This window comes from Mobula hypostoma, chromosome 7, assembly GCF_963921235.1.
Source record: "Mobula hypostoma chromosome 7, sMobHyp1.1, whole genome shotgun sequence".
In the NCBI taxonomy this organism is placed as follows: Eukaryota; Metazoa; Chordata; class Chondrichthyes; order Myliobatiformes; family Myliobatidae; genus Mobula; species Mobula hypostoma.
Window position 1 is genome coordinate 139,513,000 of NC_086103.1, and position 17,248 is coordinate 139,530,247.

Genomic DNA, 17,248 nt, shown 5'->3' on the forward strand with positions numbered 1-17,248 from the left:
GTTATTGCTCAGGAGAACAAGATTACGGTGCTACTCCAGTCCGTGCAAAACATATATTTAAAATGATGCAGTATGGCTCCATTTTAAAAACTTCCAATATTTACATGCAACAAGTGACTTCAATAGTCCATATCACTCAAAGGCCATTAGCAAGCAGGGATGTAGAATTATTCAGCCCTCAGGAAGAAGCTGTTTTTCCAGCCTTACCTTCTTGACCAAAATGATTCTGTATGTCCTACCGGATGGCAGAAGATTGAACAGTGTCTGTCTTCAGGTCTGCTAGTTGAGTCCCAAGGATGTGCTGAGCCGTTCTAATTACTTGGTTGGAATGCTTTACGATCTGTCTTGCTGCAGCTAGAGTACCACATTGTCATTCTGTATATCAGTATGCTCTCTATCGCACATCAGTAAAAGTTGGCCAGCAACTTTTGCGGCAGATTAGCTCTGCTTAAGCACCTTAGGTAATATAGTTGCTGTTATGCCTTCCCTACTACTGAGATTGTGTTGATGGACCAAGAGAGATCCTTGGTGATGTTCATCCCCAAAACGTGAAACTGGGGAATGTTTCCACTACCTCACCACTTATAAATAATGGGGTTTGTTCAGGACCTCTCTCCTTCCTGAAGTCAATTATCATTTCTTTTGATTCTTGATGCTGAGTGATAGGTTGTGGCTCCTGCACCAATCAGCACCTCCTCTCGATATGCAGATTCATTATTGTTTGTGATTTGGCCAGTCGCAGTTGTGTCGTCTGCAAATTCGATGATTCTGTTTGTAGCACAATCAGGAGTGCATTCATAGGTGATGAGAGAGAAGAGAAGTGAACTCAGTGCACAGCCTGCGGAGCACCAGTGTTCAGGGTTAAGAGGGATGATGAGCACTTGTCTAGTTTCACTGTCTGGGTACGATTAGAATCAGAATCAGGTTTATTATCACCAGCATGTGACGTGAAATTTGTTAACTTAGCAGCAGCAGCAGCTCAATGCAATATATACTCTTGCAGAGAAAAAAAAGTTATAAATAAAGTAAATCAATTACAGTACACGTATATTGAATAGATTTTTTTTTAAAGTGCAAAAACAGAAATACTGTATATTTTTAAAAAGTGAGGTAGTGTCCAAAGCTTCAATGTCCATTTAGGAATTGGATGGCAGAGAGGAAGAAGCTGTTCCTGAATCACTGAATGCCTTCAGGCTTCTGTACCTCCTACCTGATGGTAACAGTGAGAAAAGGACATGCCCTGGGTGCTGGAGGTCTTTAATAATGGATGCTGCCTTTCTGAGACACCGCTTCCTAAAGATGTCCTGGGTACTTTGTAGGCTAATACCCAAGATGCAGCTGACTAGATTTACAACCTTCTGCAGCTTCTTTCGGTCCTGTGCAGTAGCCCCTCTATACCAGACAGTGATGCAGCCTGTCAGAATGCTCTCCATAGTGCAACTATAGAAGTTTTTGAGTGTATTTGTTGACATGCCAAATCTCTTCAAACTCCTAAGAAGTATAGTCACTGTCTTGCCTTCTTTATAACTGCATCGATATGTTGGGACCAGGTTAGATCCTCAGAGATCTTGACACCCAGGAACTCAAAGCTGCTCACTCTCTCCACTTCTGATCCCTCTATGAGGATTGGTATGTGCTCCTTCATCTTGACCTTCCTGAAGTCCACAATCAGCTCTTTCGTCTTACTGACATTGAGTGCCAGGTTGTTGCTGTGGCACCATTCCACTAGTTGGCATATCTCACTCCTGTACACCCACTCGTCACCACCTGAGATTCAACCTGCAATGGTTGTATTGTCAGCAAATTTACAGATGGTATTTGAACGATGCCTAGCCACACAGTCATGTGTATAGAGTAGAGCAGTGGCCTAAACACACACCCCTGACGTGCACCAGTGTTGATCGTCAGCGAGGAGGATAAGTTATCACCAATCTGCACAGGTTTAGGAAGTCGAGGATCCAATTGCAGAGGCCCAGATTCTGCATCTTCTCAATCAGGATTGTGGGAATGATGGTATTAAATGCTGAGCTATAGTTGATGAACAGCATCCTGACGTAGGTGTTTGTGTTGTCCAGGTGGTCTAAAGCCCCGTGGCGAGCCACAGAGATTGTGTCTGCCATTGACCTATTGTGACGATAGGCAAATTGCAATGGATCCAGGTCCTTGCTGAGGAAGTCCAAGACCCAATTAAAGGTTGATGTGCTGAAACCTCGATTGTGGAGATTGACAGTCAGCTTCTTCAGTAGTAGGTGTCAAAGGCCAAACTCTAATCAGTTACGTTGCTGTCTTTGTGCTCCAGCTGTTCTAAGACAGTATGAAGGGAAATCGAGATGGAATCTTCAGTTGATCTATTTGCCTTGTAGGCAAACTGGTGCTGGTCCAAGATAGCCAGGATTCCAAGCACTTGGCAACCATGGGCGTGAATGCCACCAGTAGTTATTAAGACATGTAGCATGTTTTGGGGATCATGGTTGCTGCTTTGAAGCATGCCGGGACCAGATGCTGGGACAGCGAGAGGTTTAAATACCCATCAGAACTTCTGTTAGCTGGTTGGCACAGTCCCTGAGCACATAACCGTGTATGATGTGTGTGTGTGTGTTGACATTACGGTGTACACGCCTCACCTCATGTATGTTCAGTGTCGACACAGTTCCTCCATCCGATATTAAGGCCCTCATCACTGGTGACTTGCTTTATCAAATCGAGCAATTAGCTCTTCGGCTAGTTTGGCATCACCATGAGCAGAGCAGGACAGCTTTCCTTTGTAATCTGAGGTGGATCTGATGCCTTCCCAAGCACTTCCTGGACTGGTGGCATTGTAGAAGTGCATCTCAATCTGCACTTTGGCACCTGTTAAGATTTAATCTGGCCTCACTGTGTGCTTTGGCATCACCAGACGTGTAAGCAGCGTCATAAGCTTTGAGCAGGTTCCATACCTCGTTGTTCATCCAAGGCTTCTGGTTCAGGAATACTCAGATGTTTTTGGCGGTGATGACATTGACGACACAGAATTTGATATAGCACCTAACTGTGGTTGTGTATTCCTCTAAATCAGTGTCCGAGACTTGTGTAGCTTAGCATGAAGACAGACTCCAGTCAGTACTCTCAAAGCAATCTTGAAGACTGGAGCTGGCTCCCTCAGGCCACACCGTCACTGTAACGGAGGTTGGTTCCTTTCCATTGGATCAGATGTAAAGGCAGGTGATCGGACAGTGCCAGGAAGGCCCTATATGCACCTGCGATGTCGGTGTACGCCTGGTCCAGTGTGTTATTACCCCTTGTACGGCAATTCATATTCCGATGGAATTTAGGGAGTACCATTTTACGGTTAGCCTGATTAAAATCATCAGCTACAAGGAAGGCACCATCGGGGTGAGTAGCCAGTTGGTTAACAATAGCATCATACAGATGACCAAATGCTAACTTGGTGTTGGCCCACGGAGGTATACAAACTGCTGTAATATAAACAACAGTGATTCCTCCTGGTAGATAAAAGGGCCTGCGCTTTACCATTAGGTATTCCAGGTTGGGACAGCAGTAACTTTCAATAACGACTGAATTAGTACGCCAGGCAGTGTTAACATAAACGTGTAAAACACCAGCTGATTTCTTGCCAGAACTGTGCGCTCTGTCAGCGTGGGAGGCCACTTGGCCTGCACGCCCGGTACCTACATCAGGTACCTTGTGGTCCAGCCAGGTTTCTGGGAAGGTCATAGCACAGCACTCTGCTAGGTTCTTCTGCAAGATGAATCTCAGTCTAATCTCGTCCATTTTGTTGGCAATCGACCGTGCATTTGCTAAGACGACACATGGGAGTGGAGGCCTGAAAGGCGATTCTCTTAGCCTGGTGTATATACCCACTCTCTTTCCACTCTTCTGCCTTCTCTCATAGTGCCATCGTCAGCATCTTCCGGCTGGTAACTGACCTCGTGATGGAGTTGTAACAAGCTTAGTCGGTCGCATTTTCACGATCTCAAGCGGCCAACGTTCTAAATGTTCAAAATAGGTGAGCTGTGTGCATCTAGTACGCATCATAAGGAGTCCCGTCGGCTGTACCTTTGAGAAAAGGCTCGGCTGTTGCAACTGTACGCATCCCCATCTTGGAGCCACGAGTGAATGAGTGGAAATCAGGCGAAGGCCAAAGAGTTACAATTATAGATACTGCTCCTATACCTCTGCAAGGTTAGACAAGCAAATGAAACAGAGACTGACAGCTATCAAAATCAAATCTCTTCAAGATTGGAAATCAAATATTTAAAAATCTTAACTGATATACACTGAAGGTTGGGGAGATCGGATCAGCTTTGATGAAGTCTGAAGGCAATAGAAAGAACAAACTGAACATAAATCTTAATCCCTCTAGCCCAGTTTCAGCATGATTTTAAATCTGAACAAGAGTCAGTTATCCTTGACCCTCTAGTTCACCAGTGTTGCCAATGGAAGGATGTCCATTTTATCTTCTTATTCTGTATGTATCACTGTTGGAAGGCTATCTTTCCCTCTACTCTACATGATTTTCAAAGTCAAAGTAAAATTTATTATCAAAGTACACACATATTACCATATACTACCTTGAGATTCTTTTTTTTTGCAGGCATTTACAGGAAAATAATAAGTACAATAGAAGTTATAAAAAACTATGCATAAACAAGGACTAGCAAACAACCAATGTGCAGAAGATGGCAAATTGTGCAAATATAAAAAGTAATACTGAGAACGTGAATTGTAAAAAGTTCTTGAAAGGGAGTCTGGAGGTTGATTTGTGATGAGCGAAGTTACTCATGCCAGTTCAAGAGTCTGATGGCTATATGGTGATAACTGTTCCTAAACCTGGTGATGTGTGACCTAATGCTTCTGTACCTACTGCCTGATGGTAGTAGCAAGAAGCGAGCATGGCTATATGGTTGGGGTCCTTGAAGGTGGATACTGCTTTCTTGTGGCAGTACTCCCATGTAAATGTGCTCAATGGTGGGGCGGACTTTGCCTGTGTTGGACAGGGCTGTATCCACTACTTTCTGTAGATCTTTATGTTCCAAAGATTAAGGAAATCAGTGGTGAGATTTTAAGGCTATAGTTAATGCAACATTTGGTTGTGCTGAAGACCCAAAAAGTAAAGGCTGGTGAGTTAGTGGAAAAAGAGAAAAGAAGTTATATCATATAAAGTGACATACATTTCTTTTATTTGTCTGACTCCAGCCACTTGTGAATTGTTTCAATAACACATTGTGTCTACTCAAAACTTGCAAGACCAGACTAATGAAAAAAAAATCAAAAGCTATATATACTAGACATCCGAGCTCAAAACAGAAAGTGCTGGAAACACTCAGCAGGTCAGGCAGCGTCTGTGGAAAGAAAACCGCTGTTAACATCTCAAATCAAAGGTCCTTCAGCAGTACTGAGAAAGAGAGCTGGTAGGTATAGCTAGCATTCATTTGTGGAGAAGTTGGTAGGATGGATGATGGATGGTTAGGACAAAGGGACTGGACTAGCCTCAAACACTGCAATATCCATCATTCACGTTTGAACATGCACCAATAGAACCACAAGTCAAGAAATGACGAATAACCATCCCTTCAGCAATAGCTCTCTAAACAGTAATAAACATTAGGAATTCACCAGCACTATTCTGAACAGCACAATGATAAATAATAGTAAAACTTCCAAAAAAAAGTCTAAATTATATGGAGAGCTCAAAGTAATTTATTTACCACAATAGTGCCCAGTAAAGGCTCATAGCTCTTGTATTGATCTGGTACAGCACTGACACGACAATTCTGAGATTCTTCAATTTTCCCACAAAATCATACCTTAAAGAAGTCAAAGAAACTGATAAGTTGGGCTTTTCCTAGAGCTTTCTCTTCTTCACGAAAAAAGAAATACGCAGTTATTCCAGCATCCAAAAGATCCCGATTCTTTCTGGAAATCCTTACTAGTCTGAGTCTCTCCTCACTGCTGTCTCTGCCTCTCCAAAATGCTTGCTGTGTTTTATTGCTCCAGGAGGGACCTTGTGGTTTGAGAGAAAAATAAATATTGAGCTGTTACGAAATTCATCAACTTCAGTGCCTCCTTGAGGTAAAAAAGGGGGCACTATAAAATATCACCTACGTGATCGGTCACTAGACGAAATCAGAATAATTTACATAATGCACAGCTTAGGAGGGATGAACAAAAGCCTAGGTGAAAAGATGTACTTTGGAGATGGAATTTTAAATTGGGTTGTGTAAGTAGAGTGGCAAGAAATTTCAAAAATTAGCACTAAAGAACATTTTCTTTTAAGGAAATAAAAGAAATATCTTCATATCTTTATGGAAGTTAAGGATAAGGGTCACTCCAGCTCTCTGGGTTCTAAGGTGTCAAATGAAATCATGGCTTATGGATAGGAAAGGTTGAGAGGGTTATGGGCTAAACATGAGGTCATTACTAATATGCTGGTCTGAAGGGCCTGTTTCTGTGCTGTCTTGTTCTATAACTTCAAGTGAATGAAGGACCCACAAACACCTACCAAGTGGGCAGTTCAAAGGGGGAGGGGCGGGATGTTCATTTCTTACATTATTAACACAAGAACTCTCTATGCTCTCAAAGGAGTTCAAGAATCTTACTACCATGCTGAATATTCCTTCTCTATTTACAGCAGTCATGAAACTGGGATTCAGACCAGCTGGTAAAATGTTACATTCCGCACCCCGCCCACCGAGAAAGCATCATGTGCATTCCATAAAACCGGACAACAAATTTTTTCTGAAAGTGTTGCTTCCTCAGAATTTTTTTCTTGTTTATCGTAGACCACTTGAAGCTGAACATAAATACAATATCAAATTACAAATGTGATATTTGTATCATATAGGAATTTGGAGAAATATGAAATTAACTTTTATAGAATTATAGTGTGTTTAATTGCATAACAGTGCTGACGCTTTGCAATAATTCAACTAAGCTAAAAATATTTTGTTGACGATTTTCATTTGTACTCAGTGTCTGAGGCTTCTCACTTGGGTGTCCAACAATAATAAGCCAGCTTTGATGGATTCCAGTTGCCCTGATACCATTTCTCCATGACCGCAATGTCCTGGTGAAACCTTTCACCTTGCTTATCACTAACAGTGTCAAGATTTGCAGGGAAGAAGTCTAAATGGAAATGCATTTAAACTTCAGCCGCATGTAGTCTGGTGCTCTGTAGTTGCCAAAAAAATTTTCAACATTCTTGAATGCCTTCCATGCGATTTTCTCTGGTCCCACAAGAAGCTCTTTGAATTGCCTGTCATTGATGACCTGTTTGATTTGTGAACCAACAAAAATATCTTCCTTAATCTTGGCATCAAATATTCAGACTTGAACAATGAATTGAAGACAATTTCAAAGTATTAAGGAAGCAAAATCTTTGTTGTCCAGTGTAATTGTTATTTTCTGTAGTTCAACGGGTAAAATTTTCATTGTAACAATTACATTATAGGAATCGCGGCAAGTTTATGAATCGCAAACGAGAAAATCTGCAGATGCTGGAAATCCAAGCAACACACACAAAATGCTAGAGGAACTTAGTTTATAAAACAACCTTTTCTCTACAACGTATTTAACAATTCCATTGAAGGATTTTATGATTTTCAAGTCTACACGGCACCTTCCAGAATCCTGTAACCAACAGCCAAAATAGAATTTACATAGACGGGAATCTGAGCTAAAACAAGTTGCTGAAGGAACTCAGCGTGTGGATGGAGATGGACAGTCAATGTTCTGGTCAAGGCACTTCATCTCCTCTGTGTAAAAGCAACCCAATGCCCCAGTATATCCCTCGCTCTCCCCTTTCTGAATGGCATCACCAAGAACACATTTGGGAGTATGGAGAAGCTTAGATAATGGAATAATGCACCAGGAACAAGAAAAGTCTGGATTTTGAAAGTTTGCACAAAAAGACGAAGAGTCACTTGGGACTGAAATCAGCACACATTAAATAATGTGATAAAATGGAAGTTGAAGTAACAGAATGCTAGGTGATTACAGTAAGATACAAGCAAGGAATATTAATCTTGTCAAAAGAAGGACAATGTACTTAGCATTTCTATCAGCAGAAAACATTAAAAGTATTTCACATTTGAGATAAAACGTCAGAAAGACAAGTGATAACATCAAAATGCTGTTCACATAAATAATTTCAACAAATTACTTTAAAAGAAGAGAACTTGAAGATTCCAGGAGGGAAGGCCTAGAGATCCTCAGGCAGTTACTGAAGGTGAGAGAAGCATGTTGCTGGGATAGGCAGGGTCTTTTTATTGACAGTCCCAGGAATGAGTTATTTGCAGATAAAATTAAAATGTTTTGCTACAAAAGATGACAATTATTTGTGTACACAAGAACTATGTGTGGATTAGGATATACTCTTACAGAAAGAGGATAGAAAATGAGTGATCACAGTGCGTAAAACTTTCGAATTTAGCAGGACAAAAACTAAAACAGGTACAGAAACAACATGCGGAATTATGGAGAATTCAATTATGACATTGTGAAAAAAGGTCACAATTCGAGACAACTCAGGACAAATATTGTAAAAATTCAGGACAAAGGTTCAACTCAAAACAAATATTGTAAAGAATCTGGTTCAACCCAAAGCAGTGACCAAGGAAATGATCTAAAAAAAAATGTGACTACAGTACAAACATTGTGGCAACAGCGAGAATCAATTATGGAAGTGGTCCCAATGTTTAAATAGACACTGTAGTCAACTTGAGACTAGGTCTTGGGCAGACTGTGTGAAAATCCAGTAGTCTATAGTAGTGGCATCTGCTCACATCCTGAAACACATGGAATCCAGCATTACGTCCTTGGACAACTTGACCAAGGAAGAGCATGTAGATGAGAAATAACTGTGAGCCCACTATGAACTCTGAAAACAATAACGTAGGAGCACAAAGAGCCCTGTATAGATTCTCAATCTGTGATTGATAGGCAATACGTGGAAAGGTATATATGCATTCCCAACTCAATGTAGCAAGAAGACATAGATGGCTGAAGAGGTCAAGAAGGATTGACCAGGATAGGTCTCCATCACTTTGGACAGTGTTACTTGTGATTCTGATCAAGAAATATCAGGGTTGTGGCAGGGACAGAACCCAAATATACACATTTAAGCAATAATGTTGCCGAAAGGGTGGGTGTAATTTTGGGACAGGAGACATCAAAGGGGTTGAAAAGTTGGAGGTAGGCTGTCAAAATCTACTGAAATTAGATGTGATTGAGAGCAAGGATAGTGATCATAATTTTCTGATTAAACCTCCACGTGTATTTGATACCTCAGAAGGTCTTGAACCTGGTGCAACAGAGCAACTTACAATTACAAAGCAAAAGAAGATGTGGAAGAGAAAAAGAGAAAGCTACAAATGAGGATAAAACTCTTCTCAATGAAGTGATGATCTGTGTGGAGAACTTCATTTCAAATAAAACAACGGATTTCGACTCTATTACATCATTGCAAAAGTATACCAATGCAAAGAAGAATGACAAAACATACCAGTCTGTCCTTGGATAGAAAGTAGGTCATTTGTTACACCACGCAGTGTTTCTAATGTAGAGCGTGTGATATCATATGTTGGAAGAACAATATCGGCAGTATCTTCTGAGCCACACCAAGAAATGATAGGCAGTGGGCTATCTTTTATTTTACGAGTTTCCAGTGGCCAATCTCCAACATTTATATAGAACTCAACATTGGGTAAGTGAACCTAAAAGGAAAAGTGTTCAATTGCCTCATTATGTAATAGAATACAAAGCAGCAAAGAAAAATCATCAATGCGACTGTAAATTTAACATACTTTCCTTGCTAAAGAAAGAAGCATTTCATCGGAAAACATTTTGAAGTCTGTGTACCGTCCCATGGTTCGTCGATAAATCAGGTTATTTAATATAGTGTAGTGAACAATTCCTCGATCACCAAATCTATTTGGCACTTGCTCCAGCAGGAGTGAAAGGTTTATACTGGGAAAATTATCAAAGTCACTAGAAATTTGTTCTTCTTTTGCAGGACATGAGAGAGTAGCTTGCCATTTTTCAGGATCCTCTTCTGGGCAGTAACAGTACTCATGATAAACAGGGCCTGATAATGAAAACAGGAACACAACATATTACTAAGTGTGCAATTATGTAGTCTCTAATATTTTTTAAATAAACCATAGAAAAATAATCTATAAAAATGCAATGTTTAAATATTTTCAATTTACGTATTTACAAGATAATTGTTCACTACATGAAAGAAGGCCTTTGCATGTGCACTTATACATCTGCACATTTGATGATATAGCAAGTATTTTAAAAACTTAACCACAGTTTAAAAAAACCTTGCCCACAGGACGAAAAAAGGAGGAAGGCAGCAGAAAGGAAATTATAGACCAGTCAGCCTAACCTCAGTGGTTGGAAAGATGTTAAGGTCAATTGTTAAGGATGTGGTGATGGAGTACTTGGTGACACAGGACAAGATAGTACAAAGTCAGCATGGTTTCCTTCAGGGAAAATCCTGCCTGACAAAAGTGTTGGAATTCTTTGAGGAGATTACAAGTAGGATAGTTAAAGGGGATGCAGTGTATGTTGTATATTTGGACTTTCAGAAGGCCTTTGACAAGGTGCCACACATGAGGCTGCTTACCAAGTTAAGAGCCCATGGTATTATGGGAAAGTTACTAGCATGGATAGAGCATTGACTGGTTGGTAGAAGGGAGTGAGTGAGAATAAAAGGATCCTTTTCTGGTTGGCTGCCAGTGAATAGTGGTGTTCCGCAGGGGTCAGTGTTGGGACCGTTTCTTTTTATGCTGAAATAAATGACTTAGATGATGGAATAGATGGCTTTGTTGCCAAGTTTGCAGATGATAGGAAGATTGGTGGAGAGGCATGCAGTGTTGAGGAAACAGGCAGGATGCAGAAAGGCTTAGACAGATTAGGAGAATGGACAAGAAATGAAATACAATGTTGGAAATGCATGGCCATGCACTTTTGTAGAAGAAATAAATGTGCAGACTATATTCTAAACATGGAGAAAATCCAAAAATCTGAGATGCAAAGGGACTTGGGAGTCCTTGTGCAGAACACCCTGAAGGTTAACTTGCAGGTTGAGTCAGTGGTGAGGAAGGCAAATGCAATGTTAGCATTCATTTCAAGAGGTCTAGAATACAAGAGCAAGGATGTGATGCTGAGGCTTTATAAGGCACTGGTGAAACCTCACCTTGAGTATTGTGAACAGTTTTGGGCTCCTCATCTTAGAAAAAATGTGCTGGCATGGAGAGGGTCCAGAGGAGGTTCACAAGGTTGGTTCCAGGAATGAAAGGTTTATCATACGAGGAACGTTTGATGGCTCTGGGTCTGTGCTCACTGGAATTCAGAAGGATGGGGTGGGGGGGGGGATCTCATTGAAACCTTTCAAATGTTGAAAGGCCTAGATAGAGTAGATGGGGAAAGGATGTTTCCCATGGTGGGAGAGTCTAGGACAAGAAGGCACAGCCTCAGGAGAGAGGGGCGCCCTTTCGAAACAGAGATACAGAGAAATTTCTTTAGCCAGAGGGTGGTAAACTTGTCGAGTTTATTGCCACATGCAGCTGTGGAGGTCAGATCGTTGGGTGTATTTATGTGGAGTACTTCGCCATGTATTCAACCTGAGCCTGAGGCTCCGGAGGGTTCCTGTGCTGTGGAAGACGTCCTGCCTCGTCCCTGTGCCAAAGACGCTGCGCCCCAGCAGCCTCAATGACTACAGACTGGTGGCATTGACCTCCTACATCATGAAGACCCTGGAGAGACTTGTTCTGAAGCTGCTCCGGCCTATGGTTGGGCCACACTTAGATCCCCTCCAGTTCGCCTACCAGCCCCGGCTGGGAGTTGAGGATGCCATCATCTACCTGCTGAACTGTGTCTACGCCCACCTGGACAAGCCAGCGAGCACTGTGAGGGTCATGTTTTTTGACTTCTCCAGTGCATTCAACACTATCCGCCCTGCTCTGCTGGGGAAGAAGCTGACAGCGATGCAGGTGGATGCTTCCCTGGTATCATGGATTCTTGATTACCTGACTGGCAGACCACAGTACGTGTGCTTGCAACACTCTGTGTCCGACAGAGTGATCAGCAGCACTGGGGCTCCACAGGGGACTGTCTTGTCTCCCTTTCTCTTCACCATTTACACCTCGGACTTCAACTACTACACAGAGTCTTGTCATCTTCAGAAGTTTTCCGATGACTCTGCCATAGTTGGATGCATCAGCAAGGGAGATGAGGCTGAGTACAAGGCTACGGTAGGAAACTTTGTCACATGGTGTGAGCAGAATTATCTGCAGCTTAATGTGAAAAAGACTGAGGAGCTGGTGGTGGACCTGAGGAGAACTAAGGTACCGGTGACCCCTGTTTCCATCCGGGGGGTCAGTGTGGACATGGTGGAGGATTACAAATACCTGGGGATACGAATTGACAATAAACTGGACTGGTCAAAGAACACGGAGGCTGTCTACAAGAAGGGTCAGAGCCGTCTCTATTTCCTGAGGAGACTGAGGTCCTTTAACATCTGTCAGACGATGCTGAGGATGTTCTACAAGTTTGCTGTTGTGTGCTGGGGCAGCAGGCTGTGGGTAGACAGAATCAACAAACTCATTCGTAAGGCCAGTGATGTTGTGGGGATGGAACTGGACTCTCTCACGGTGGTGTCTGAAAATAGGATGCTGTCTAAGTTGCATGCTATCTTGGTCAATGTTTCCCATCCACTACATAACGTACTGGTTGGGCACAGGAGTACATTCAGCCAGAGACTCATTCCACCGAGATGTAGCACTGAGCGTCATAGGAAGTCATTCCTGCCTGTGGCCATCAAACTTTACAACTCCTCCCTTGGACGGTCAGACACCCTGAGCCAATAGGCTGGTCCTGGACTTATTTCATAATTTACTGGCATAATTTAGATATTACTATTTAACTAGTATGGTTCTATTACTATTTATTATTTATGGTACAACTGTAACGAAAACCAAGTTCCCCCGGGATCAATAAAGTATGACTTTGACTAAGGCAGAGATTGATAGGTTCTTGATCGGACATAGCATCAAAGGTTACGGGGAGAAGGCTGGGAACTGGGGTTGAGAAGGAGGAAAAAAGGGGATCAGCCATGATTGAATGGCGGAGTAGACCGGATGGGCCAGATAGCCTAATTTTGCTCCTATTTCTTATGGTTTTATTTGCAATAAGAGAACTATTCCAGCTACAGCATCCTAGAACAGTCACTAAAAAAGTGTACAAGATTACCACAAAGACACCCATGAAAAGACTTTGCATTTCTAGTCACAAACCTTCCCTGGATTTGAGGATGGGGAGGAGACCTGAAATACAAAAGCAAATCACAACACTCTTGGATCACAATACACCCAACTACTTAAAGTTCTTGCTACTGTATCTCTGAAAACAAAACTACCCGCTCTAAGCCCTGAGGGGCAATACTACAATAAACATGTTTGATTGCCCTGTTTAAGTCACAAGACATAGAGTATGAATAGAATTAGGCCATTTGCTCATCAAGCCTACTCCAGCATTTCATCATGGTCATTCATCTTTCCTCTCAACAGCATTCTCCTCATAACCTTTGATGCACTTAGTAAACAAAAACCTATCGACGCAAACATGAGGAAATCTGCAGATGCTGGAATTTCAAGCAACACACATAAAAGTTGCTGGTGAACGCAGCAGGCCAGGCAGCATCTCTAGGAAGAGGTACCGTCGACATTTCGGGCCGAGACCCTTCATCAGGACTAACTGAAAGAAGAGCTAGTAGGAGATTTGAAAGTGGGAGGGGAAGGGGGAGATCCGAAATGATAGGGGAAGACAGGAGCGGGAGGGATGGAACCAAGAGCTGGACAGAAACCTATCAAGCTCCGTTTTAAATATACCCAATAACTTGGCCGTCTGTGGTAATAACTTCCATGGATTCACCAGCTTCTGGCTAAATAAATTCCTTTAGGTGGCATGGTAGCATAGCAGCTGGCAAAATGCCAACATTCAGGGTTCAATTCCCACCGCTGTCTGTAAGGAGTTTGTACATTGTCCCTGTGACCTCGTGGACTCAGATTCCCCTCACATTCCAAAGATGCACGAATCAGTAAGGGTTAGTAAGTGAGGCATGCCTTCTGATTGGCATCAGAAGCATGGAGACACTTAGGGGCTGCCCCCAGCACATATTCAAACTCTGTTGGTTATTGACTCAAACGAATCATTTTATTGCATGGTTCAATGTACGTGTGACAAATAAAGCTAATCTTATCTTTATCCTCATCTCTGTTCTAAGGGGACACCTTTCCATTCTGAGGTTATGCTTTTTGGTCCTAGACTCTCCTGCTATTGCAAACATCCTCTCCATGTCCATTCTATCTATGTTTTTCAATATTCGGCAAGTTTTAATGAGATAACCCTCATTCTACTAGACTCCGGTGAGTAAAGGCCCAGAACTATCAAACACTTCTCATACATTTACTTTCCCAGGATCGTTTTTGTAAACCCTCTCTAGATGCTCTGGTCCAAAATTGCTCACAATACTCCAGTGCCTTCTAAAGTCTCAGCATTGCATCCTTGCTTTTATATTCTAAACCTCTTCAAATGAACGTGAACGTTGCATTTACCTTGCTTACTACTGACTCACCCTGCAAGTTAACCTCTAAGGAATTCTACATTAAGAATCCCAGGTCCATTTGCACTTCCAACTTCTGAATTTCCTCCCTGTTTAGGAAGAAAGTTAGTGCCTTTATTCCTTCTACAAAAGTGCATGACTATACACTTCCTGACCCCTGCAGAACACCACTGGCAGCCAACCAGAAAAGCCTTTTTATCCCCCTGCCAGTCAGACAGTCTTCTGTTCATGCTAGTATCTTTCCTGAAATACCATGAGCTCTTATCTTGTTTAACAGCCTCATGTGTGACACCTTGTCAAAGACCTTCTGAAAATCCAAGTAAACTGCATCCACTGACTCTCCTTTTTCTATTCCAACAGATTTGTCAGGTCAGATTTCATCTTAAGAAAAACATGCCAACTTCGGCCTATTTTATTATGTGCCTCCAAGCACTCCAAAACCTCATCTTTAATAATGAGCTCTAACATCTCGCCCATCACTGAAGTCAGGTTAACTGACCTATAATTTCCTCTCTTTTGCCTCCCTCCCTTCTGAAAAGAGTGGAGTGACATTTATGATTTTTGTAATCCTCTGGAACTATTCCATAGTGAAGAGTGAGACAAAGTACTTATTCAATTCATCCACCATTTCTTTGTTTCCCGTTATTACTTCTCCAGTGTCGTTTTCCAGCAGTCCAATCTCCACTCTTGCCTCTCTTTTGTTCTTTACAGAATCGGTAAAAACTTTTGGTATCCTTTTTTATATTATTGGTTTGCAAACTGCAGGGCGAATTCTATCACATTATGATCGCTGCCTCCCAAGGGTTCTTTTACCTTAAGCATCCTAATCAAATTTGGTTCATTACACTAGTGGACTCAACAATAAGCTCTCCAAAAATCCACGTTGTAGGTATCGCTAAATATCAAATAAGTTTGAACTTGAAGTTGATTCTACATATTCTTTTTCTTGGATCCAGCACCAACCTGATTTTTCCCCAGATCTACTTGCCTATTGAAATCCACCATTACAATTATAGCACTGCCCGTTTTACATGCATTTTTAAATTTCTACTTCCCAGACACCCCACCTCCTGGCTACTACTCAGAGGCCTGTATACAACTCCTATCAGGGTCTTTTTACTGTTAGCCAGAAAGAATGACAATCTACAAATCAGTGAATTCAAATGAATCAAGGACAGTGGAAGCAGTGTTTGTTCTTGTCGCATGCTTGGGGATGGAGGCTGCCATTTTGTGAAGACACTCTATTCTCCATTTTGTGCACCTTACATGCTGGGCTTGATCAATGTTTTAAAGAAGACACAATAATTCTTCAGGTAATCTGCTGGACTGGAGATCATTTCCAAATGAGAACTTATTTGTGAGATGTTCTTTGGTTGGCTAGAACATGCAGGTTTGTGAATGTTGGGGTTGATTCCTGCTTTAAGTGATTCAAGCTCACTACTGATTGAGAACAAAGAGCCATAAATTATCGTCTGTCACTTGATGGGAAGAGGGCAATAAATAGATGCCGGCTTGGAGCAGAGCCAATAACAAGGTGTTGAAGGACAGACACATGGCCTGTGGCCAATGACACTGGAATGCACTATTTGAATTGATAGGGAGTGGATATAAAAGTGGATGCTTCGTGTGTGCTGGTAGCGGCAACTTCGAAGAGTAACCCTCGCAGATACAAACGTAAGCAACCCTGTGTGAAGCATGTGGGCGAGTGAACCGGGACAACGAGGAACGCCTGGCCAGCGTAACCTCCTTTGCCCGGGTAATACCTTCACCATTCTTTGACTATCCAGGAGAGTCAGGGATACTTAGCGAGTGTGCACACAAGGTATTCAGTGTATGAATTCACGTACTTGTTAGTTTGAACAATAAAGGTACTTGTCAGTAAATACAGATCTCTCTGTGCCTCACTAAGCATCGTTATAAGTGGAAGTAGTACTTTTTTTTTACAACAGAATTGGCGTCCCTGGGTGGGTTCGAGGTTAAATCTCCTGTTGAGTCAGCAAGAGACTCGAGCCGGACCACGTGGGTGAGAAACAAAGAGATCGGGAGGCTGGGTCGCGAGTTAGTACTGACCCAGGATGAAGAATTCAGGGAAATCTGCAAGTCTGAAGGACTTGGATTGTTTTGATTGGAGGGGATTCCTCCAGAAGTATGTATTGGGGAAATGGCCACAATACGGGGAGTATGCTGGACGCACCAGCGGTGAAGTCTTTTTTGGAATTGCCAAAGGGAAATTGTCGGATAAGGAATTTAAGCAACTACTGAAGCCAGTAGCAGTCGCCTGCCTCATTGAGGACTTAACAGGATATCAGCAAAAAGCCGGCGCTAAGCGAGATAAATTAGAAGACGAAAACTAAAGAATCAGAAAGGCTTTAGAAGACGAAAACAGAATGCTCTGAAAGGAGTTAGAAATCCTCAAGGGAAATTTTACAGATTTACAGGGACAAAGTAGTATGGATTTGGTGCATATGAATCAATTTCAGCTGAAATGCGAGAAACTGGTTAAAGAACAAAGTAAACGGGAAGAAGAAACTAATTTAGCCAAGAGCCAGGCAGAGGAATTAAAGAAACAGTACAGTGATTTAAAAACAGCTATAAATGTGATACAGAAATCAGTTTCTG

The 17,248-nt window shown here is 42.0% G+C and overlaps 1 protein-coding gene across 1 annotated transcript in view; it reads right to left on the reverse strand.

The window, feature by feature from the left end:
- poglut3 (protein O-glucosyltransferase 3) overlaps positions 1–17,248 on the reverse strand; it is a 46,265-nt gene that overhangs the window by 12,036 nt on the left and 16,981 nt on the right. Inside the window, exons 3-5 of the mRNA XM_063054137.1 lie at positions 9,804–10,084; positions 9,503–9,713; positions 5,808–6,004 (exon numbers count right to left, since the gene is read on the reverse strand). Coding sequence (XP_062910207.1) covers positions 5,808–6,004; positions 9,503–9,713; positions 9,804–10,084 — 689 coding nt within the window. The remainder of the gene's footprint in view (positions 1–5,807; positions 6,005–9,502; positions 9,714–9,803; positions 10,085–17,248) is intronic.